General features: G+C 57.0%; 1 protein-coding gene across 1 annotated transcript in view; it reads right to left on the bottom strand.

The window, feature by feature from the left end:
* The window catches only part of HMCN2 (hemicentin 2), a 149,271-nt gene that overhangs the window by 34,070 nt on the left and 92,288 nt on the right, over nt 1-22,913 (bottom strand). Inside the window, 24 exon segments of the mRNA XM_029203622.1 lie at nt 2,242-2,425; nt 2,885-3,009; nt 3,098-3,257; nt 3,346-3,457; nt 3,459-3,490; nt 6,198-6,329; nt 7,740-7,821; nt 8,532-8,734; nt 9,706-9,819; nt 9,987-10,148; nt 10,917-11,013; nt 11,642-11,829; nt 12,237-12,350; nt 13,984-14,202; nt 15,047-15,197; nt 15,565-15,707; nt 16,103-16,216; nt 16,341-16,514; nt 17,372-17,563; nt 18,281-18,367; nt 18,800-18,913; nt 20,018-20,185; nt 21,211-21,492; nt 22,330-22,491. Coding sequence (XP_029059455.1) covers nt 2,242-2,425; nt 2,885-3,009; nt 3,098-3,257; nt 3,346-3,457; nt 3,459-3,490; nt 6,198-6,329; nt 7,740-7,821; nt 8,532-8,734; nt 9,706-9,819; nt 9,987-10,148; nt 10,917-11,013; nt 11,642-11,829; nt 12,237-12,350; nt 13,984-14,202; nt 15,047-15,197; nt 15,565-15,707; nt 16,103-16,216; nt 16,341-16,514; nt 17,372-17,563; nt 18,281-18,367; nt 18,800-18,913; nt 20,018-20,185; nt 21,211-21,492; nt 22,330-22,491 — 3,511 coding nt within the window.

The following is a 22,913-nucleotide window of genomic DNA, read 5'->3' as shown; positions in this document are numbered from 1 at the left end:
AGAGAGAGAGGGAGAGAGAAGGAGAGAGAGGGAGAGAGAGAGAGAAGGAGAGAGAAGGAGAGAGAAGGAGAGAGAGGGAGAGTCCCCACCTCACCCCCCACCCCTGCTGCCTTCTCTGCCCACCTCACTCTGCAGCCAGACTTCCTGCTTCCCAAATTCTGGAAGGTCCACTGGCCCACCCCCGGACAGCCTGTACTCCCACCCCCTTCTTCTAGACAATTCCTCTCAGCTTTCAGGACTCGCCAGACTCGTCTCTACTCACTGTCTCCACTGCCTGAACCCTCACTGTCTCTCAAACCCCCTTTTGCCCCGACCACTCCTCCTGAGCCGCCCTTGTCAACATCCCCAGTGACCCTGAAACGTCTGTTATACCCACCCCAACGCTGGCAGCCCAGGCTCAGTCCACACTCACTTCCCGGGGCCCGCAGCCCATCCTGGCTTCCAACACCACCTGTTCACTGACAATCTCCAAACATCTACCTCCTAAACTCCTGACAGGAGTATCAAATGCCTGGTTTCCATCGTCCCTGTATGTCCAAGAACCTCTCCAACCAACAGGTTGGAACAGAACACTGGTCTCGCCCCTCAACTTGCCCCTCCCACTGTGGACCCATCTCAGAAAACAGACTTCAGCCTTCCGGGTTCCCAGATAGAGACCCCAGAGCCCGGCTCAACCCCTCCCCGTCTCTCCACAAACACCGCCAGCTGGAGCACCTCCACCACGTGGCTCTGATCCAGGCCCCACCACGTCTCACCTGGCTTGTGGCCGCAGCCCTAAAATGCCCTCCCACTCTGCCCTTGGCCCTACAGTCTGCTGTCCACACTGCAGCCAGAAGGATCGTCTAAAAACCTAAGTCACAACCTCAAAGAAATGAAAGTAGGAGCTCAAACAGATAAGCCAACACCCATGTTCACAGCAGCATTATTCACAACTGCCAAAATGTGGAAGCAATCCAAGCGTCCACCGATGGGTGAATGGATAATGTGTTCTACACATACCAGGCGATATTATTCAGCCTTAAAAATTAGGATGGAAAATTTGACACATGCTACAACATGGATGAAAACATGATGCTACGTGAAATAAACCAGTCACAGAAGGACAACGATTGCATGATTCCACTTATCTGAGGTACTCAGAATAAGGCAGGTTCACAGACAGAAAGTACAGTGCTGGGTGCCAGGGGCTGGGGAGGGGGTGGGGAATTAGTGTTCAATGGGGCAGAGTTTCAGTTTGGGGAGATGAAAAGGTCTGGAGACGGATGGGGGTGATGGTTGCACAGCAATGTGGGTGTACTTAATGCCCCTGAACTGTACACTTAAAAATGGCTCAAATGGTAAATATTCTATTATGTGTATTTTACCACATACACAAAATTTAAGTCACATTATGATGTGACTTCTCTGCTGAAAACCCTCTCAGGGCTTTTCCCTTCTCTCCGTAGGAAAGCCCAAGTCTTCTGAAGGACTTACGAGGCCCTATGTCACCTGACTGCCCCCTTCATAACCGACCCTTCAACTCTGTTTCGAGAACACACAGCCACACGCCCACCGCAGGGCCTTTGAACCTGCTCTTCCCGCCTGGAAGGAATGGAATTCTTCCTGCCATGGAATCCACTCACCTCCCCTTCTCATCGCCTTCCATCTCTGCTCAAGTGTCACCTCATCTGACTGCCTACTGCTGGCCACCCTAAAACAGCACCCTCCACTGCCACCTCCCATCCCCTCACCCTACTTTATTCTTCTGAGCACATATCCCTTGTGACATGTCACTTTTATATCTGTTTATTTTCCATTCCCCTCCCTCCCCAAAGCTGCAGGAGCAAAGGCTTCATCTTGCTCACTGCTCCATCCCAGTACCTGGAACTGCACCTGGAACAGCAAGCACTCCGTTAAGTGCTGCTGAATGCATGAAGACGTTGCTCAGGCACTTTCTTCCAGGAAGCCTTCCCAGATTTCTTCTACCTGGGGCCAGGCTGAGTTAGGTGCCGCCAGATGTCATCACCCGGATCTGTACCTCCCCCACTGGGCTGTGAAAGCCTGAGGGCAGAGGCCCCTTTCATCTCTGAAGTTCCCTTTCAGGGCTGGGGTCCTCCCACTCTCCCCATCAAAAACCTCTGTATGTTTATGTTATTTTTAGTCTAAAAACCATTCAGACGTGCTTTTAAGCCCAAGCTGCCTGAAGAGTGTATCTGGGGCCTGCCATCTGCTGGCTGGCGGGTAGGGGAGCCACTCCCTTACCTGAGGGTGCGGCCCGAGCTGTGGAGGTGGGTGCGCTGGGAGAGCGCAAGGGGCAGGCCATCCTTGAGCCAGCTCACGTGGATGCGCGGGGAGCCCCGGACAGGGCACGCCATGGTCACCAGCTCCCCAGGCCTGCTCACCAGGGTCCCTGCGCCCTCTGCCCCCTGCTCGATGGTGGGAGGCACTGGTGGGTGGGCAGAGAGGAAAAACGGGGGCAGTGAGGGGGCCTGGGCGGGGAGGTGGGCTCCTCTCAGGGAAGTCCCAGGAGGTGGCGCCGATACCTCGGCTTCTGCCACGTGCAGCCATCGTGTGGCAATCATCACGTGGGTCTTAGGCCCGCGCCCAACCCAGGTGAGGATGAAGCCCACTGCCTGGGGGTGTGGGTCTCTCCTTTATCCTGACTCCCCCACTGCGCCCCTGGGCTGTCGCGGTTGTGCCCCTAGTCTGAGGATGGGGCAGAGGCCCGGACAGGTCAGGCTGGCCTGGCTCACAGAGTGGGCACGGCTGGGGCTTCACCAGGGCTCCCGTATCCGGGCCCTGGCACCACCCTCCAGGTGCCCCAGTGGAGGCCCCACGGCGGCCAGGCTGCTGCCGCCCTGGGACAGTGGGGCGGCCTGGCTCTCCTCGCCCCTCAGCTGCTCACCCAGCACGTTCACGGTGTGCAGCCTGGCGTCCTCACCGGCCGCGTTGTGGGCCACGCAGGTGTAGGCCCCCGAGTCCGAGGCCCTCAGGCCCTTTAGCACCAGGGAGCTGCCCTCCAGGTAGAACCTGCCCCGGGGAGGGAGAGCCGGGAGCAGGTGCGTGAGGGCCTGCAGGCTTGCCTCCTGGGGCGGGGATGTCACAGGCTGGGTCTTACCGGAGGTGGGGGCCGGCGCCCTGGCCCAGTGGGCCACCGTCCTTCAGCCAGGCCACGTCGGGTGGTGGCTGCCCGTCAGCCTCGCAGTCCAGCCGCAGCCCCTGCCCCTCCAGGATGCTGTGCTCCTGTGTGGCGCCCGAGCTCCGGATCCGGGGGGCCACTGTGGCAGAATGGGTGTGGTGAGGCCCGGGGCAGTGGCTGGGGCTGGCATGGGGGTGGGACACGGTGGGCGCAGGGTGCAGACGTACCCAGCACGGCCACCACGAAGTCCTTGCGGGCCTCCGCCTGGGCATTCTCGGCCACACACGTGTAGGTGCCAGCCTGGTCTGGCTGCAAGTGACTCAGCTGGAGGCGGCCCCCCCCGGGAGACCACACCACGTGCCACACTGCTTTCTGTGGGACGGAGGGGTGTGGCAGGACTTCACCTGCTCAGACCCACCGCCCCAGCTGCCACCACTGGGCCCAGACAGAGAAGTCTTGTGACTCCCTCAGAGGGCGCCTGACCCCCACACTCACAAGGCTGGAAAGACCCTGGGAACCCTTGAATCACCCACCCCTTTCTTATGCTCATAGGGAAACTGAGGCCCAGACGTGGGCAGGGCCTCTAGCCATTTACGTCACGGCCTTCCCCAGCCTGGACTCCTTTGATTGCTCTGGTCCTTACAACCAACCCCTCCCTACTTCCCTCACTGGGGACATTTCTTCCCAAGGGACCCCACTCCCTTTATTTTTTAATTTTTATTTATTTTTCTGGCCATGCCATGTGGCAGGCAGGATCCTAGTTCCCCGACCAGGGATCGAACCCGTGCCTCCTGCATTGGGAGCTCGGTGTCTTAACCACTGGACAGTGAGGGAAGTGCCCCCCCCCCCCACTCCCTTTAGAGTCCAGGACTTGCTCCTCTTCCTGTTGACTCTCAGGATCAGCCCTCATCTCCCACCCTCCTTCCAACCTTTCCCTCCCCGCACTGATCAAGGTGAACCAGCCACTCACTGACTCCAACATGAGTCCAGTGTGGGGCTTCCCCTGGGCCTCTGCTCAAGATGCACCCCTCCCCCAGCCTTGAATGCCTACCCCTCGTGTTCTCCAGCAGCACCTCTGCCCCAAAGCCTTCTCTAACTGCACCAGTCCAGACTGGTCTGCCGTCCCCCAGATCCTCATCTGTCCAGCCAGTCTTTCAACGCAAAATGTATTGAGCAACTTCTACATGTCCAACAGCGAGAGAGCACGGGAATCAAAGATGAGTGAAACATGGTCTCTGTCCTCAAGGAGTTCAAAATACATCAGAGACAGCGACACAGGTACAATCCTGTGTGCCCAGCCCTGTGAAACCCTGACGGAGCATGGAGAGACCAGGCCAGGCTTCTGGAGGAGGTGAGTCTCAGCTGAGACCTGAAGGCGAGTCTGAATCAGCCAGGTGAAAGTGGAGGTGGTCCGGGGAGCCTGGGATGAGCATTTCAGGGAGGAAACAGCATGTGCCAAGAGCTGGAGCCGAGAGAGAACAGGGTCCACAGCAATTCCACTCCCAGGTATATATCAAAGAGGAAGGACAGCAAACGCCACACAAACACTCGTACACAAACGTTCACAGCACCCTATCCATCATAGCCAAAAGGCGGAAACAACACAAATGTCCATCAGCTGGTGGACGGATAAACAGAACATGCTCTGTCTACACAGTGGAACGTTCAGCCATAAAAAAGAAAGAAAAAAATTAACTTAAAAAAGGAATGAAGAACTGACACATAGTACAACATGCATGAACCTTGAAGACACGATGCTAAGTGGAAGAAGCCAGCCACGAGAGGTCACGTGTTGTATGATTCCACGTGTTATATGAATTGTCCAGAACAGGCAAGTCTACCGAGACAGAAAGTAGGTTAGTGGCTGCCTAAGGCTGGGGCGGCTGGGAGTGAAGGCGATGGGTAAGGGATTTCCCTTGGGGTGATAAAGATGTTCCAAAATTATAAACAACAAGGTTCTACTGTAGAGCACAGGGAACTATATTCAATATCCTATGATAAGCCATTATGGAAAAGAATATGAAAAAGAACGTATATATGTAAAGCTGAGTCACTTTGCTGTACAGCAGAAATTTACACAACATTGTAAATCAACTATATTTCAATTTTTTAAAAAAGAAAATATACAGTTGGAAAAAAAATGTTCCAAAATTGATTGTGGGGATGGTCTGCGATCATACAGAAAAAGAATTGATTTAGATGCTTTCATTGGGTAAATTGTAGAGTATGTGAATTACATCTCAATAAGGCTGTTACTGAGAGAGAGAAAGACAGAGACAGACAGACAGACATAGGCATATGCAAGGAGTCAAGAGCAGCTGGGTCTGTCTGGAGCACGCAGCAGGGCAGGGAGAGGGGGGCTGGCCCCAGCCCCGAAGGGCCTCCTGGGCTGTGGTTCTGAGGACTCCAGGCACGAAAGGATTTTCAGTTTCAACAGACAACTGACCCACTCAGAGCTGCACTTTGTGATCCCTTCTGCCCCGGTGGAGCCTGCATTGGAGGCATGGAGTAGACCCGAGAGACCAGTGTAGGGGCTGCTGCCCTCACCCAGGGGTGTGGACAGTGGTGGCTGGAACGGGAAAGGCTATGGATGGAGAGCAGTGCTGGCACCAGAGGCATTTACGTTGACAAGACGAGGTGTCTACTGACCGATGGGTGGGTGGGTCGGGGGAGGGGAAGAGAGCGGGGCAAGGTTGAAGGCCTGGATGGGGGTGACCAAAAGCTGGGCCGAATGGAGCTGAGTTACTGGAGAAGGAGCAGCTTTGGGGCCAACGCCAGGCCCAGGGTTGGGCCAGCTAGACCCTCAGCACCCACTGTGCATTTCTGTCCCGTGGGAGCTGACTCTGGATATAAACACAAGAAGCCACTGAGCCCCCACTCAAATGGTCCTCAGTGTTGGGATTTCAAGGCCAACAGGGTTGAAAGACAAATCGGGGGGGATGGGACCAACAGGGCACTGCCAGCTTTTGATTTTGCCAGGTAAGAACCGTTAACAACCAACTACCCCTTCTGTTTTCACTGCCATTTCATTAAATAAAGGACTACTTGACACCAAAAAGATAAGGACTAATGCACTCACCAACAGGCATTCTGTCTTTCAGCCAAGTAACACTAGGTGCAGGGACTGCAGTCACGTCACAGCTCAGGACCAGGGGGCTTCCAGCCACCTGACTCACGGTCTCCGTCTTGGGGTTCTCAAACGTTGGGGGCACTGCAGGAGAGAAGCCAGATTCCCAGAATCCTAAGACCCTGCCTCCTACTTCCTTCCTCTCAGGCAGATCAGGGATGCCCGAGAAGCCCTTCCCTGTGGTTAGGAGTTGACATTTTATGCCTTGCCATTGATGATGATATGAGTTGTTTTATTCGCAAATGTAAATACAACCAGCAGCTGGCTATAGAGCCCAGGCGGGGACCACTTAGCCCGAGGATGGTAAATTATATGGCTATTGCACCAGCAGACCTTAGACTATGCCAGGGCAGACATCACTAATTGATCCCAACACTCTCCCCTGCTCAGCCAGGATGAAGTCATGCATCCCAGGTAGCCACTACCAGTGGAAGAGAGATAGCTGTGCTCAGGATGAAACATCTTCTCCCTCAAGGACCAGACATTCCTCCCTTCCCACTGTTCATTAAGGTGGCCACCAGGAGAAGAAGCTATGAGCTTTGAGCAGCAGACCTGGTGTCAATAATTTTCAACACTGGTACTCAATATGGCTCAAGGTTGAATCCAGCCACTGTCCCCCTTTTGGCATGTGCGGCAGACAGCTGGTGTCCCCCCAAGCTGTCCATCCCATCTTGCACGGGGTCACTCAGGTAGAAACTACATTTCCCAGTCTCCCCTGCAGCCTGCTGTGGCCAGCTGTCAAAGTTCTCACTCATGGGATACAAGCACAGGGGACAGATGCAACTTCTGCATCACCCACTTAAAATAAAAATGCTTGCCCTCTACGTCTGCTCATTTCTGCTTCGTGGGCTGGGACAGGATGCGACATGGACAGGGACAACCCCCAGGGGATGGGAGATCAACAGGATGGAAGGATCCTGGTCCCTAAATTACCACTTGGTAGGTACAGATCTACCCTCCAGCCTAGACACTCACCTCTGGGCTTTTGGATGACAGAGGTAAACGTCTCTCTTACTTGATGCACTGTATTTTGGGGTCTTTTTGTTACCCAGCTGAGTCTATTCCCTAACCGACACAATAGCTGATCCTGAGAAAACCTGGCCAAGCCTTCATCCCTTGCTTCCCTAGGCAGCTCCAACAGGCTCTCCCTCATCCCCAGCTTGAGCTACACCCAATGAAATGCCATCTATGTTCCGTTCTTGGGCTGCTGGGGCAGGCACCTCAGGGCTCAGGCGGGGGTGACATGGCCCCTGCACTCCGAGGGTCTGACCTCTTAGGGCTCCTGTCCCAGTGCTTCCACGCCGGGCCCCGTGCCCAGCACTTTCTAGACACAGTCATGGCAGACCACAGATGGAGCACTTCCTGTGTGCCACACAGGCAGGTACTACTTTTAGCCACACCTTCCCTTTCCAGCTATGGCCCTTCCCATCCTTGGCAACTCCCTGTGCTGCTAGGGGTACCGCAGCGACGCTGGCAGCCTGGTGCCCAGCTTACCCTGGACCGTGAGGAGGAAGGTCCGCACGGCCTCCCCGGCTGTGTTGTTGACTCTACAGCTGTATAAACCTTTATCCGACACCTGGGACAGAGAGGACACATGAAGACAGTGTGCGGCTACAATGGGGATACCTACGGCCCCCCCAAAACATCCAGGTCCTAGAACCTTCCACAGCAGGGACTCCCCAAATATGCTGGTCCTGCCTGGGAAGCCAAAGGGGAGATGGGACCCTCTGGCCTTTCCCAAGAGCCTTAAGATGCAGGAGGGCCGATGGAAGGTGAGTGCACAGGATCCAGACCCCACCCTTCCCTGGGGCTGCATGTCTGTCAGTGGAGCCTGGAGGAGAAGGTTCCCTCACTGTGGGGATGGCGCTGAGTCAGGAGACGGAACCCGGGTGCAGTTCGAGAGGAGCAGCAAATGTTCATCCAAAGAACACTTGTGAGCGTCTAATCCAACCCAGGGAGGGGCAGGGGCAGGTGGAACAGACTCCCGGGGAGTCACAACCAGAGGCGCCTGCAAAGGATTCTGGATTCTGGGGCAACAGGCAGGCAGATCTGCTCCAAGTGTTTCTGTGAGTCAGTGTGGAGCCGGATCTGGGGCCCCGTGCTCTTCCCACGTCTCCCACCCCGGACGCTGCTAATCACCTTGGATTGGGGTCCTGCAGGCCAAGGAGGCAGCAGCCCCCCAATCTTGCCACCCAGCTGCCCCGCACGCCCACCCTCAGCTCCCCAGGACCAGGAGGCGACATTCCCAGGGCTTCCCACGGCTGCCCGCACCACCAGACATCTCACCTGGGTGTCCTGGATCTCCAGCCTCTGCCCACCCAGCAGAGCTTGGGTTCTCTGTGCCAGGACCAGGGGCTGCCCGTCCTTGTGCCAGGTCACGGCTGGCTGGGGAAGTGAGTCTGTCTCGCAGCTCAGCACTGCCTTGTCCCCCGCCTTCACCAGGACCACACCCTGGGGGCCACTGGAAGCCTGCCTGAAGGTTGGGGGAACTGGGGAAGGAGATGAGCTGAGTGAGGGGCGTGGCCTTCCCCGTGTCCTCCCTGGCCCCAGCCGCAGGCTAACAGCCTATGGAGAGACAAGGTCACGCAGTGGACCCCCCCGCAGGGGATGGCACAGACCCAGGGAGCTGGAAGAAGAGAAGCCAGGCCAGCATGCCAAGGGCCTGCTGGGTGGCTGGGAAAAGCCTCTTGCCCTCTCTGGTTCAGCCTCCCAGTCGGGGGAGATGCTGTGACAACCCTCCTAGGCTCTTTCCTACTCAGGGCAGGCCCCAGCTAGGTTAGGGCCCTCCATGGGGGTCCACAGGCCCATGTCCCTCCAGCAAACCAGTGTAGAAGCTCCCACCCCAGCTGTGAGCCCACAAGACCTGGCACGGTGCCGGGCGCACAGTAGGTGAACAGGCACAAATGAATGAACCTGCCCCAGGGCTTGAAAGAACCCTCCAGGGAGTGCTGGCTCATGACATCTTGGGCCAGCTTTTCCCCAAGAGGATTCTGAAGACCAGAAGCCCCCCAAACGGTTCCATGCGGAGAACTTCGTGATCCATCAGGCTTGGGAAGGGCCCTTCCTGGGCCAGCTCTGGCTGTTATCCTGCTGCCCCCTCCTCAGCTTCACAGCTCACGGGGCACCAGGCACTGGGCTAAGGGCTCACATACCCCCATCTTACCCTTATACCAACCATCACCTTACAGATGAGAGACCCAAGGCTCAGGGAGGGGAAGTGACTTGCCCAAGGTCACAGAGCAAATAAGTGCACAGCTGAGTTTCAAACCCAAGCATGTCTAAACGTTAAAAACTAGGATCTTAACCACCATGCCCCCCAGATACCACTGCAGCAGGGGGCACAGGGCATCCCAGGCTCCCCCAGGGCCGGCTGTCCCTCTCCTGGCTGTGCTGTCTGAGGGTGTGAGGGCTGATTGAAGGAGTGGGGGACCGTGCAGGTGGGGGGACAGGCAGGACATACCCAGTACGCTAAGTTGCACCAGCTTTTGGTCCCGGCCGGCGGCATTGAGGGCCTCACACATGTACATTCCAGAGTCCGATGGCTGTGCCCGAGCCAGTTGCAGCGTGTGGGTGCCTGCCAGGGGTGGGGGAGATAGCCCCTGGCACCAGCGAACAGGCCCCAGCCCCCACGCCCACAGTCCTAAAGCCCTCCCCGACATCCAGTCCCGTCCCAGGTTTGGGGAGGCAGCTCTGCTTTCCCACAGAGCCTCAGAGCTGGGTCCCCAGCCTCAGTTTACTCACCAGGCAGGAGGAAGACTTCTTCTCCCATGGAGAGGGCCCGGCTGTCCTTGTACCACGTGACTTCAGGGCTCGGGTGAGCGTGGACCTCGCATGGGAAGGAGATGCTGCTGTTGAGGATGGCGGTGACCTGCTCCGAGTTCAGACCCGCGATTCGTGGTGGGACTGTCCCCGCGGCCACCAGGATAAAGAAAGACACATGACAACGCATACCGGCAGGGAGCGGACAGCCACAGAGTGAGACACAGGGCCTTCACTAGCTCCTGGAGCTTCAAAGCTCACTGTGCAGCAGCTCCCATCTGTCATAACCATCTTAGAGATGCGGACACGGGGGTTTAGGGATCAGAGAGGGAGAGCCACTTTTCCAAGGTCACTCAGCTGCTCAGTGGCAGAGCCAGAATATCAACTCAGGTTTGAGTCCTAGACCTTGAGTAACACCATCATCCCTCCGCCCCTTAGGCCACAGCTGCCCCACATCTGGAGGCAGAGCTCATGGCCACTGAGATGTATATGTGTCACAAGAATGCAGAGGTGGAGAGGGCCGACTCCAGGGCGGGGAGACCCCCACTGGGTGACATCTCTGAGTCTGTTTCCACAGCCCTAAAATTGGGCTAACCTCTCAGCTATGAGTCCGGGGAAAGTACTCGGCCCCACGCCAGGTACACAGTAAATGCGCAATCATGGTGCTGTAAGGCCTCAGAAGATCCATTCCTCTGGCAGCCTCCGAAGCTGCTTAAAATTATCTAGTGATCAGGGTCCCCCAAATGCGCTCCTGGGGTACGGCTGGCACTGGCCCAGAGCCCAGGACACTGGAAGGACCGAGGCGCTGTGTCTGCCCGCACGGTGAGTCCTCAGAGCGCGTGGGGCAGACCCAGAGCACCAGCCCCTCCTCAGCTGGGGAACCCAGGGGGTTTCCTGCTCAGCCCAGCTCACCTTGCACCCTGAGGGTGAAGAGCTTCTCCGCGGAGCCCGCCGGGTTCTCGGCCACACACATGTAGCTGGCAGCGTCAGCCACCTCTGCCGTGGACACCTGTGGGCGCATGCCACCGGCCGGATGGCTCTGGATCCCACCGGGAACTAGTGTGAGGGTTCCTCCCACCCATTCCAGGCATGGCAGGGACCAGGAAGACCACCTTTGCCTACATGGAGCAATGCTTAGGGGCTCACCCCACAGCCATCTAGGGCTTTCTGTGACATCTGGGGGGATGCGAAGCTGATGGATGATTCCCTGTAGCAAACTAGATGGTGACAACAGTCCCCTCCCCCAGCCCCGAGGAGGGTGCTGTGTGCTGTGTTGGACTCCAGGGGTGCCGTGGGGCTGTGTCTGGACACTGGGTGGCCGAGGAGCTGCCTGAGGTCCTAGGTGTTGGGCACAGCTCTGTAAGCATCCAATGGCATTCCCAAGGAAGGCTGCCCTGTGCTGTGCTGGGCTCCAAGTGTGGCACGCCTGTGCGTCCTTTTCAGGTGCCATGCGTAGCCCAGCAAGGTTGCTCACATACGATTATCTGGTGGGCTGAATTAAATCCCAGGGGCTCCAACGTGGTTTCAGGCAAAGAGCCTCATTTGGCACAGAGAGTGGTCAGCTCATCGGTCCTCAGACAAGCAGCACTGAGTCACGGCAGCCGCTGCCTTCAGCCCGAACAGGGGGTCGCCCTGACCTGCAACACTTGCCCGTCCTCCAGGACCTGCAGCCACGGGCTTGGGGAGAAAGGCAGCCCGTTCTGGAGCCACGAGATGGTGGGCACAGGGTTGCCCAGGGCCGGGCACTGTAGGGTGATGGTGCTGCTGGCGTTGACAGTCACCTCCTCCACCAGCTCCTCTGTGGCACCCAGGATCACAGGTGGGGCTGGGTGGGGGGGAGAAGAGGGTGAAGAGCGGGCAGCCTCCCTGGGAAAGGTCCCTGGGGGGGCGGGCGTCGCGGCAAGGACGCCACTTGGTGCCGGTCACTGGCTGGGGCTCCTTGAACCCTGCCCGCCAAGCGCTCCCAGGCCCTGCCGCAGCTAAGGAATCTGGGGCACAGAGAGGGCTGTGATTTGCTCAAGGTCACACGGCTAGGAAGCAGCTCACTTGCAATTTGAATCCAGTCCTGTCTGGTTTCAGAGCCCAAGCTCGTAACCCCTACCTTACCAACCTCTGAGTACAATAGGACTGAACATGCTCTCTACTCGGACCCCCTTTGGGAGGGGGCCCCTCATGGGACCTGTAGACATGAGACCACGCCGCGCCCGCCCGCCCCCAGGCCGAGCCACTCACTCAGCACCAGCAGCTCGTAGTGCAGCCAGTCCGCGCCCACCTCATTGGAGGCCTTGCAAGAGTACCTCCCGGCATCTTCCGCACGTACCAGGGGGATCTGCAGGACCCGGCCTCCTGCGGGGAAATGGGGACAGAGGCCTGAGCCAGGGCAAGGAAACCCGCTCTTCTCCCTGGAGGGGACCTGGGACACATCACTTCCCCCCCGGCCACTCCCGCTCCCCCACCTCATCTGTGAAACGCAGAGAATCGCCTGCTCTGCTCAGGTCACGGGTCAAGGGGATCAAATAAAGCGCAGTAGCGGCTTACTCTGTGCCAGGCCCTGGGCTGAGCATTTCCCTGGCCTCTGACTCCGTGTGCTGTTACTACTCCCATCTTACAGATGGAAAAACTGAGGCTCCCAAAAAAGAGTGCCCAGCAGTGCTGAGCCCAGCTCCTCACTGAAGGCAGAGGGAAGGGGCAGAGAGCTTGGCAAATGTCGGCAGAGGCTCTCAGGAGGCGGCGGTGGTTGGGCGTGGGAGCAATTGGGGGGCATCACCTGGGACCCTCTGTGCACAAGAGCCAGCCAGGGCCAGAGCCTGGCATCTGTGGGACTGGAGCTGGTCTCTAGTGGAAGCTGGGCTAGGGTCACTGTGTGCTCAGGACTCTGGGTTGGGGGATCTCTGACCCAGGATGTGGTGGGCTGTGAGCAGGGTTAGAACCAGGGGCTCATTATGTGCGGAGCCAGGAGACAGTACCCGGGATTTGGGGAGGCAGTGGCCATGGCTGGGGGAGGGGTCACTCGATACATGAGGTTAATCTGTGATCAGGGCCAGGATTAAAGTCAGCTGTGACTGTGACCACTGTGTACCCAGGATTAGGGGTCAGTGGCCAGGGTCAGAGGCCAATCAGCATGTGACTGAGCTCACTGCGTCCCTAGGTCAGAGGGCAGTGCCAGGTTAAAGGTCAATCGAGCTTTCCGTAAGCATTGCCTCTCCCAGATCTCCAAGGGGCAACCTTCTTCTGCAAGTACCAAAGTACAAACCCTGGAATGACCCTGTTCCTCCTGCAGCCCACGTCATCCCCTTCTGCTGGACAGCGCCACAACTGGCCCAAGCCTGGCAGGACCAGGCAGGACCTGGCAGGACCTCGCAGGACCCCATCCGGGCTCTGTGTCTCGAATACCTCCCAGTTGTGGGCCACCCTAGGGAAGCCAGGCATTTCTAAGTCCCATCCCCGGAGCCTTTTAATTCAAAGTCATCCACAAAAAACTATTCTGAAATAAAGCAGTTGTTTACAAAAATTAAATAACCTTAAAGAAATATTTAAAGTTGTAAGAAGAAATTTAAAAGGTCACATAAGCCATGAGCTTGGACACTGGGTGGTCATCAGAGCCCAGGGAGAGATTCTTCAGCATTTGGGGTCACAAGGTCTTAATAAAGGAACCAGCCACACCTCCAGAGAAAGGGGCCAGGACATTACAGATGTTGAAGCCCAGAGATGGGCATGGCCGAGATGAGAACCTCTGTTCTAAAAACCAGAGGCAGAAAGGGACCCCATTCTAGCCTTCAAACCGGTAAAGAACTTCTAGCCCCGGTTTACAAAAGGCAGCTAAGGTCCAGAGTGGTCACGTGCCCTGCCCGGGGTCACACAGCAAGCAGCACACAGGAGAGCTCAAGGACTTACAGAAAGGCAGAGAGCAGCTCTGATGTGGGTGTGACCCTGGTGCCTGCCTGCAAATGCCCTGCTTCTCTCTGCAGCCCTGGCCTACCTTGCAGAACAGACACCCCATCTGTGGCCGAGAGGGGCTGGTCTTCCCTGTACCAGGTGAGCTCCGGGGGTGGGACCGCGTTGGTGTCACAGTACAGGTAGGCAGGGTTGTTCTCCACGATCTCCCGGTATTCCGTCACCCCACCCCGGGCCTCTTCCTCCCGGGACAGGGTCTCAAAGGCTGCACCGGCATCTCCCACCTTCTGGAACATGGGGGGTACTGGGGAGTGGGGGACAAAGCCATTAGGACCCACAGCTGAGGGACGGGGATGAACCGCTCAAAGAGATTCCCATCCCAGCGCCCCCCCAGGCACAGAAATTCCACCGTTTGAGCCAAATCCTTCAGCCAAGGCAGTTTTTTGTTGTTGTTGTTGTTTGTTTGTTTGTTTTGCGGTATGAGGGCCTCTCACTGTTGTGTCCTCTCCCGTTGCGGAGCACAGGCTCCGGACGCGCAGGCTCAGCGGCCATGGCTCACGGGCCCAGCCGCTCCACGGCATGTGGGATCTTCCCGGACCGGGGCACGAACCCGCGTCCCCTGCATCGGCAGGTAGACTCTCAACCCCTGCGCCACCAGGGAAGCCCCAAGGCAGTTTTTAAATTCACTCACTGCTTCAACCAGTGTTTACTGAGCAACTACTATGCTGGGCACTAGGATAAGTTTCCTCTCTCTGGAGCTCGTGTCTAGTGGACTCAGTCTTGTGACACGCTGATACTTCTCAGAGGAGAATGCCAGATTCTAAGCGTTAGCCAGAGTGTATGCCTTGGAGCACAGAGGCCCCTCATCACTGGCTTTTTGAACTGGGGGAGCCCTCAAGGCCACCTGATTTGATCACCCACATTTTACAAAGGTAAAACCAAGGCCTGGGGGGCAACAATGTCCTTGTCACAAGGTCAGTTCATGAAAGAGCCCAGGCCAGGGGCTTGGGGGCCAGACATGCAGACAGCGATAAGAACAGAGCCCTCCCACCAGGCCACCCCAGAAGCACTGACACTCTCCACCCCCAGCTACGCGGCCTCCCAGTCCTACTGGCCCACGCCTCACCCCTCCCTGTGGCCCTACACACCCTGGATGAGCACGTTGAAGTCCTGGTCATCCTCGCCAACCACATTGGTGGCCATGCACACGTATCGCCCAGAATCCGAGACCTGCGTGGGCTGGATCTGGAGTAGCTGTCCTTCACCAAGGATGTGGACACGCTGGTTGGGGGTCACGGGCTGAGGGTGGAAAGAGGGGAAACAGACATCAGAAATGAGGGGCAGAAAGCCCCCAGACGAGTGTACTTCTATTTTCACACAATTTTTGGAATACAACATAAAGTGATAAGAACACCCCGACAATTTTGTAACACCAAATCCATACAACTTAAAAATTAGAAGAGAATTCAGTGGGTGAATATAGGGTTTAATGTTCGTGAGACTTGTTTCCTATAAAGAGTTGAATTTCTTATTAAAATACAAAGGGTGGGGTGGGGCCCAGGCCAGCTCTGGGGCCTGATGCCTTGACTGCCTTTTCTGGAAGCTTCCAAGCAGACGAGGGGGACCAGACTGAGAGCCTGAGGCCGCCAGGGTGTCCCGGGCTCACCCGTCCGTCTTTGTACCAGCTGATGGTGGGTGGGGGCGTGGCCCAGCACTCGCACTCCAGGGTCAAGGTACTATTGACCTTGGACTTCACTTCCTTCACGACGACCTCCCCGGAGGGGTCATCTTTGGAGATGGAAGGGGGAACTGAAAACCACAAAGCAGTCTGAGGAGCAGGCCCACAGAAGAGGTGCTGAGACCCTGCGCTCCCCCTGGCCCCGGGTCTGTCCCAGAAACGGGGTGTTGGCTCTCTGAGAGTGGAGGGACTCTGGAAACCCACCCGCTCCTGGGGAGAGATGGTTACGGGACAGGTCAGGTCTGAGGGCTGGGGTGACCTCTGGGAGCTCTCTCAGGTCTCAAGTTGTGGGGTCTCTGGTTGTACCACAGTGTGAGTGGCAGAAGGAAGCCAGGACTGGTGTGGCTCTGGGCGTCCACGTGGCCCAAGTCCTAGCTCACTGGTTCCCTCCTCCTAGGTCCTCGGCCCTAAAATGACTGAGCCGGCCCTGGCTGGCCAGTGACCATCAGGAGGGTCCCTGACTCACTGAGGACTTCCACGTGGTAGTTCTTCATGGCCTCGCCAAGCTCATTGGTGACCACGCAGGTGTACTGGCCCGCGTCTTCCTTCTGGGCATTCAGGATCTGCAGCCCATGGGTGCCTGCTTGGGGGGCGGGGGGCAGCGGGTCACCCCCAGGCATTCACTTAGACTCCCTTCCTCTGACCCAGCCCGATGACGCGTCACCTGCCCCCTGTCTCCCTCCTCTCCACCCCGAGGGCATCACCTGGGAGCAGCTGGACGTTGTTCAAGCCCTCAAACGGGGCCCCATCCTTCATCCAGGTGATGGTGGGGGAGGGAAAGGCCAGCGCCTCGCAGATCAGGGAGACGGGGTTGTTGATGGTCACGGTCACCTCCTCGTCAGCACTGTCCTCGCTCACTCCCAGGATGGTGGGAACCACTGCGGTGGGGCAGGGAGTGTGCTCGTGAACGGAGATCCCCCACCCTGGGACCAAGGACCCAGAAAAGCCTCAGACCCTGGTGCTTGGCTTAGGTGCTTTTGCTACTTGCATCGCACAGAGGGGAAACTGAAGCTCAGAGGAACCACGCACCATGTGGCCATGCTTGAATTCAGGCCTGGGTGACCCAGAGCCCAGGCTCTCCATCACTAAGCAATACCATAGGGGAAGCTGGTCAGTTGTGCCTCAATTTCCCCAATAGTCTCTTAACATCCAGAATCTACTCATTTAACCAGAGCCTTCTCAATTCTGTTTGTGGTTCCAGTTGTTACCACTCTCTGAGCAGAGGTGGGGATGGAGTTTTACTCCCTGCTGGGTAGAATAGCTCTGCTTTCATTGGTCTCCAAATTTTCTTTTTCAGCTCTCGCTGGGGACCCTCCCTTTTACCAACAGCATTTTAAGAAACAGATCTGTGCTCCTCTCAACTTCTAGACCCGTTTCTCCTAACGAGACAGTTCATGCTGACGGCCCTTGGGAGACTGCCTGCCTGGGTGTGAGCCCCGACCCTGGAGCCTGGAGTCTTGCCACCTCTCTAAGCCTCAGGGCTTCATTGTTGACATGGGGACAAGCACATCTCCCACCTCCTAGGGTTGTTGAAAAGATTCAACTAATCAGGTCTGTCCAAATGCCTGGCCCATGGTAGATGTTCAGCCAATAGGGCTGTTATTATTATTGTTGTTGTTGTTGACGTGGAAGAAAAAATAGTAAAGTGCTTTGTGGGAAGCTGTCTGTAAGGAGCTGGTCACCTTGGTACCAGCCTGCCGGCACCGATGGCGGCCAGAAGATGCTTAGCACTTACCCAGGACGCTAAGCTGGAAATGTTTGGTCTTCTCTCCTATGGCGTTGGCCGCAATACAGGAGTAGTGGCCTGCACTAGACAGGTTGGTCTGGAGGACCTGCAGGAGGGCTCCATCTGGAGAGATGCGGTGGGCATCTCTGCCAGCCAGGGGCCTGCCGTCTTTGAACCATGTGACCTTGGGCTGTGGGTGGCCTGTATGCAGAGGGGAGAGGCAAGTGAAATGTTTCAAACAAGAGGTCAGAGGCTGCTCCAAGATGGGTTAGGGGACATCCATTCTCCACCTTAGTCCAGAGGCCCATGTAACAGGGCAAGACACAGAAGCAGCCACCAAGCCTGGCCTGGGCCCTTTCCTATGTGGTTTGATTGCCTTTTCCTTACTCAGGTTGTGGGCAGGAATGGCTTGGTACAGACAGGCAGGACAGAAAGGCAAGTTATCCCTTCCATCCATCCATCCATCCCTCCATCCATGCATCCATTCATCCATCTCTCCCAGCCCACAAGCACTAATGGGAGCCTACTCTGCTGGGCACTGGGGGAACCATGGTGACAAGGCAGCCCTTGGTCCTCAAGGAGCTCAGAGCTTGGCTGGGGTACACAGGTATCACAAGGCCACTATGGTCCAGTGTGGTCAGTGCTGGGATAGGGGAGTACTGGGACCTGTAGGAGCCCATGGGCCCAAAGGGTCAGCCAAGGACTCCTTGTGGAGGGTCCTGGAAGCTGAGCTCTGTAGTCAGATGAGTAGGGAAGAGTGTTTGGGGCAGAGGCACAGAGAGTGCAAAGGCCAAGATGGTGAGAGACCCTCCGTGGGGAGCAGTAGGGCTGGGGGCAGGCAGCCCAGATCTCCGGGGTCCCCCTCCTTCTCGGAGCTGCCTCTCACCCTTCTTCCAGTTCACTGCGTATGTCCCTTACCCGTGACATTGCACGTCAGGTGAGCCGTCTGCCCCTCGGGAACCTTGATTGCCTCCTCCAGGTCCTCGTTCTCGATACTGGGAGGAACTGGGAGAAGCAGGGAAGACAGACACTAACTGACCATGCTGAACAACCACGGAGCAGGAAGCTAAGAGCCCATGGCACCTCTCTTCCATTTCCCCATCCCCTCACGCCTGCCTCCATGGGGCTGTGAGTTTAATAAACCCCAGCCCTAACCCTCGGCAGCTGGCCGAGTGAAGTACCAGTGCCTCTGGGAGAAGGCCCTGATCAGAGGAAGGCGGTTGGGTGGTATTGAAAATCTTTTCCCCCTTTCATCTGGGGTTAGTTCCAGCTGTTTCTGGAAAGTTCTATGGCGGCCTCAGAGAAGAGGCTGCTGGTGAGGCAAAGAAAACAAGGCTTGGCTTCTCCCTCCTGCCGGTGCCAGACCCCACCTCCAGAAGCTCCCAGGCCGAAGGGAAAGGATTGGTGGGTGCCCACGAGAATGGGGCGGTGACATACCCAGGACCTCCACGCTGAAGTTCCTCCGCACCTCCCCAGCCTCGTTGCTTGCCAGGCACGAGTAGAGGCCTCTGTCTCGCTCCTGGGCCCGGGTCATCTTCAGCATCCAGCCACCTGGGGAGGGGGGGGAGTGGGCTCCAAGCACAGCTATGAGCAGCCTTCCGTCCCAAGCTGAGCCCAGGCTGCCCGCCAGGAAGAGGAGCATGCCAGGCATTATATTTAGAGGTATAGGTGTCTGCCTCCCACAATGTTCCATTCCTCAGATGGGTAAACTGAGGCCCAGGAGGGTAAACAGATAGATGGAGCCCCCTGGACATTAGACCTACACGAGGGTAAACTTGAGGACCCTGTTCTAGTAAGAAGGATCTGTCACCTGGCTACCCTCTCTTCTGTGGGTTGGCTGGGGCTAAAAGGACAGCAATGGTTTATGTAGTCGTGGCTCAGATCAGAACCCTCATTCGACTCTGATGGACCTGGTAAAAGGCCACCTTCTCCCAAGGACCTCTCAGAGGTGAACCAGCTCCTCTCAGAGGAATGCAAGGATCTCCTAAGACCAGCCCAAGGAAGGCAGATACACATCATCACTGCTATTCCTGCACCCATGGCAGACATCACTAATTGATCGCCACTCTCCTTTCTGCTGGGCCCAGATGCAGTCTCTGAATTCATATCATCACACTGAATCTGGCGGCCCCCACCAAGTGCTCAGAAGTGGTGCACAAGGAGGAACTTATTGACCATCCCAGCTTTGGCTTCATGGAACAACTGACGGGTCATTGAGGCTGCGCTTCAGGGGGCCTGGAAGTCCCTGAAAGATTCTGATGGGATATTGCCTCTTGGGCCTCAGTTTCCCCATTTGTATTCCAGCAAGAACCATCACAAACCAACTCTGTGAGGAAGATGAATATTCAAAGGAGAAAGTGCTTAGATCAGCATTTCCCAAAGTTTGTTACCATTCCATGCTATGTTTCATAGGTGCCGTGAGAATTTTTTTCCGCAGGACTTATCAGAACCTTGACTATACAGATGGTCACTGTGAGTCTCCAGGAGAGCAGAACAGGAAGCCTTTTCCAAACTTATTTAAATCTGATTTTTTCCCCCTGGAGCACCTCACCTGACCAGTGTGTTTGGGTGCACTGTCAGGGGACCAACAGCTCAAATGGTTATCCCAGCCAAGCCAGACCCGATAACCAGGTACTCCCCCGACGGACACCTTACCTGCCAAGACGTAGGTGTCCTCCCCAGGGCCGATGGGCTCCTCCCCTCGGAACCAGAGGACCCCTGGAGGTGGGATGCCTGTGGCTTGACAGAGCAGCGTCAAGGGGCTGTGCAAGGCAGCCGTGACGTTGGTCAGTGGGTCCAAGTCTCCAATGAGCTCTGGGGGCACTAGACACAGAGAAGAAGCCACATTCAGGATGCAGACGGGGGCTGTACGCTCCTGCTTGCCCTCGCCGAGGACCCCCACCCCCCAGTCAGGGAAGCCTGAGAGCAGAAGCGACAAGATCAGAGCTGCTCCCACTGAAGGGCGTGAGTGATGGCCACGGGCTGGGCTTTGGTAACAGGCTTGGGCCCCAGTTTCCCCGACCCCTCGTTGGAATGCCAGGAGAATTCAACAAGAACATGTGTAGAGCGCTTAGCACAGAGCCTGGCACGGAGCAAAGACTGAGCAAACTAGACGGGAGTTAGAGCAAAGGGGAACACCAGATGGGTCCCTAAATCCACAGAGCAGAGTTCCATTCAGAAAGGAAGCCACACCCTATCAGGCAGGGATAGGTGGGTGAGGCTGGGGATCCCAGCAATGATGGAGACATGAGAGGGTCCTCCCTAAAGGACCCCTGCCCACCTCTCCCTCCTTGTCTCTCTCCACTCCCTGCCTCCACCCTGAGGCATGCAGTAGGAGCTCAGTAAGAGATTGGAATCACAAGGCTCTTCTAGCCCCCGTGAACGTGCCCCAGCCCTCTGCAGAGTCTGTTCCCTATGCCTGGCACTCTTCCTCTCACCCCGGCTCCCGACGAACCCCTACTCAGCCTTTGCATTTCAGCTAAAAGGTCACCTCCTACAGGAAGCTGCCCTGACTTCCCAGGACAGTGGCCAGGATCTTCCTGATCTCTCGGGGACCCCCGAATTCCCCCATCACATACGAGTCATGCAGGATAAAGAATGCCCGGAACAGAGGAGGGGAACCGCAAACACGGGAGACAGGAGGGAGGGAAATGAGGGCCATTTGGAACCAATCCTGATTTTGAAAGCAGTGCTTGCAGCTTCTTCCAACAGGAGCCCTACCCAGAGGGGTCCGACTCCTGGCAGAACAAGGGGGTGGCCCCAGGAGCACAGCTTGGGGACGGAAGCAGCCTTGCCTTCTCCAGTCTGGCCCCCTTCCTGCCCTCCTCCAGCAGGCCGCAGGTCCTCACCCAGCACAGAGAGCGAAAACCTCCTCTCGGCCCTCCCGGCCACGTTCTCAGCCATGCAGCTGTAGCGCCCGGCGTGGACAGCCCGAGCCCGCTCCATGTGCAGCCTCTGACCCTGGCTCTGCAGCCGCAGGCCAGGCTCAGCCCCCACTGGCTCGCCGTCCCGCTCCCACGTCACCCTGGGCGGGGGTTTCCCTGTGGCGTTGCATTCCAGAGTGGCCTCCTCGTCCTGGACCACGGACACCTGTGTGTGGGGCTCCCGGGGGCCCGCGATCTGAGGGGGAACTGGCATGGGGAGAAAGCACGTCAGGGAAAGTGGGCCGCCGGGCACCAAACACGCGCCACATGCCAGGCTCTGGGCTCGCCTCCATTTGGCCTGTGTTCTTCCATGTCCCTCGCTGGCTGTGTGACCTTAGCCAGGTGACCTCAGCCAGGTGACCTCGCCTCTCTGGGCCTCCACTTTGCATCTCTATAATGGGGTCAGAAAAGTACCCCATGGCTCCCTCTCCCACACCCTGTGAATCACAGGAAGGCCTGCCGTTCGGATAACGAGCTCACAAACAGCCCTGAAGATTTGTGAGACGTTTTCTTCCTTAGAAACCAGAGGCTTCCCGGAACTTAAACAGCTGTTAGGACTGGCCGAAGGTGAGGGATTATTCCACAGGTGGGGTTCTCTCCAAGATGCTGAACAGCATTTTTTTGGTTTTATTTTCTAGAATGATTTTTACAAGGTTGAGATATTTAATTTCATCCCGGCAGGACAAGTAGATGGAGACTTACGTTTCCATCACATATAGGAGCTTCATATCAATTTTACATTTCTTTAGTTTCCAACTGTTCCAAGCTGTGTTTTTTTCCCCCTCTGGACCATTGGGGGCTTCTTGGGATCACGCTGCCCCCTCTCTCACGCTGAGGTCAGGAGCTGTAAGAAGCTGGCTGGGGGTAGGGGGCAGTTGAAAGGCCAGAGAGCTAAGGGGTAACAGGACAGTGCTCTCATAAGCCCTGTTTTGTCTTTGCTTGGGTTTTGGGGTGAGGTCTGCCCTGCCAGGGCACCTGGCTGCCCGCCCTTTGGGCCCCATCTGGCCCCTTCCGCCTGGTTCAGGTCATCCCAGCCTGACTCACCAAGAACCTCCAGTTGCTGGTCCTGGCTGCTATTTCCGGCCACGTTGTTGCACTCACAGGTGTACGTTCCCTCCTGGGCCGGCTGGGCCTGTGCTAGATACAGCAGCCGCCCCACAGCTGACACCTGCCCAAGGCCGGCCCCGTCCATGGGCAGAGGCTGACCTGGATGCATGAGAAAGAAGCCCCTGGTCCTTGGTCCCTCCACCTCGAACACTTGTCCTCTCATCCATCCTGGCCAGCTCCTGCTCATGCGTCAGGTGCCCACTTAGATGTCACCTCCACCAGGAAGCCTTCCTTGAGCACCAAATCTGATCCCGGAACCCACTCTGAGCTCCCATAACACTGAGCCTCTCCCCAACACAGATAAGCCTGCAGGTGGCACGTCCGAATCCTGTCCTGGCGTGGGCTGTCCTGGACGGCAGACCCTGCCTCACTTTCCCCCTGGGATCCTTAGAGGTTCTCTGGAGCCTGGCATATAATAGCGCTCAGTGAAGGCTATCGAATGAATGACCCATCCATCTAGCTACACAGATGGGGGAGGGAGACCAAGCAGCTGGCACACCTGGCAGCAAGGAGACCCTGAT

This window comes from Monodon monoceros, unplaced genomic scaffold (assembly GCF_005190385.1).
Source record: "Monodon monoceros isolate NGI ecotype Baffin Bay Population unplaced genomic scaffold, NGI_Narwhal_1 Super_Scaffold_5, whole genome shotgun sequence".
NCBI lineage: Eukaryota > Metazoa > Chordata > Mammalia > Artiodactyla > Monodontidae > Monodon > Monodon monoceros.
This window is presented reverse-complemented; position numbering and strand designations above follow the sequence as displayed.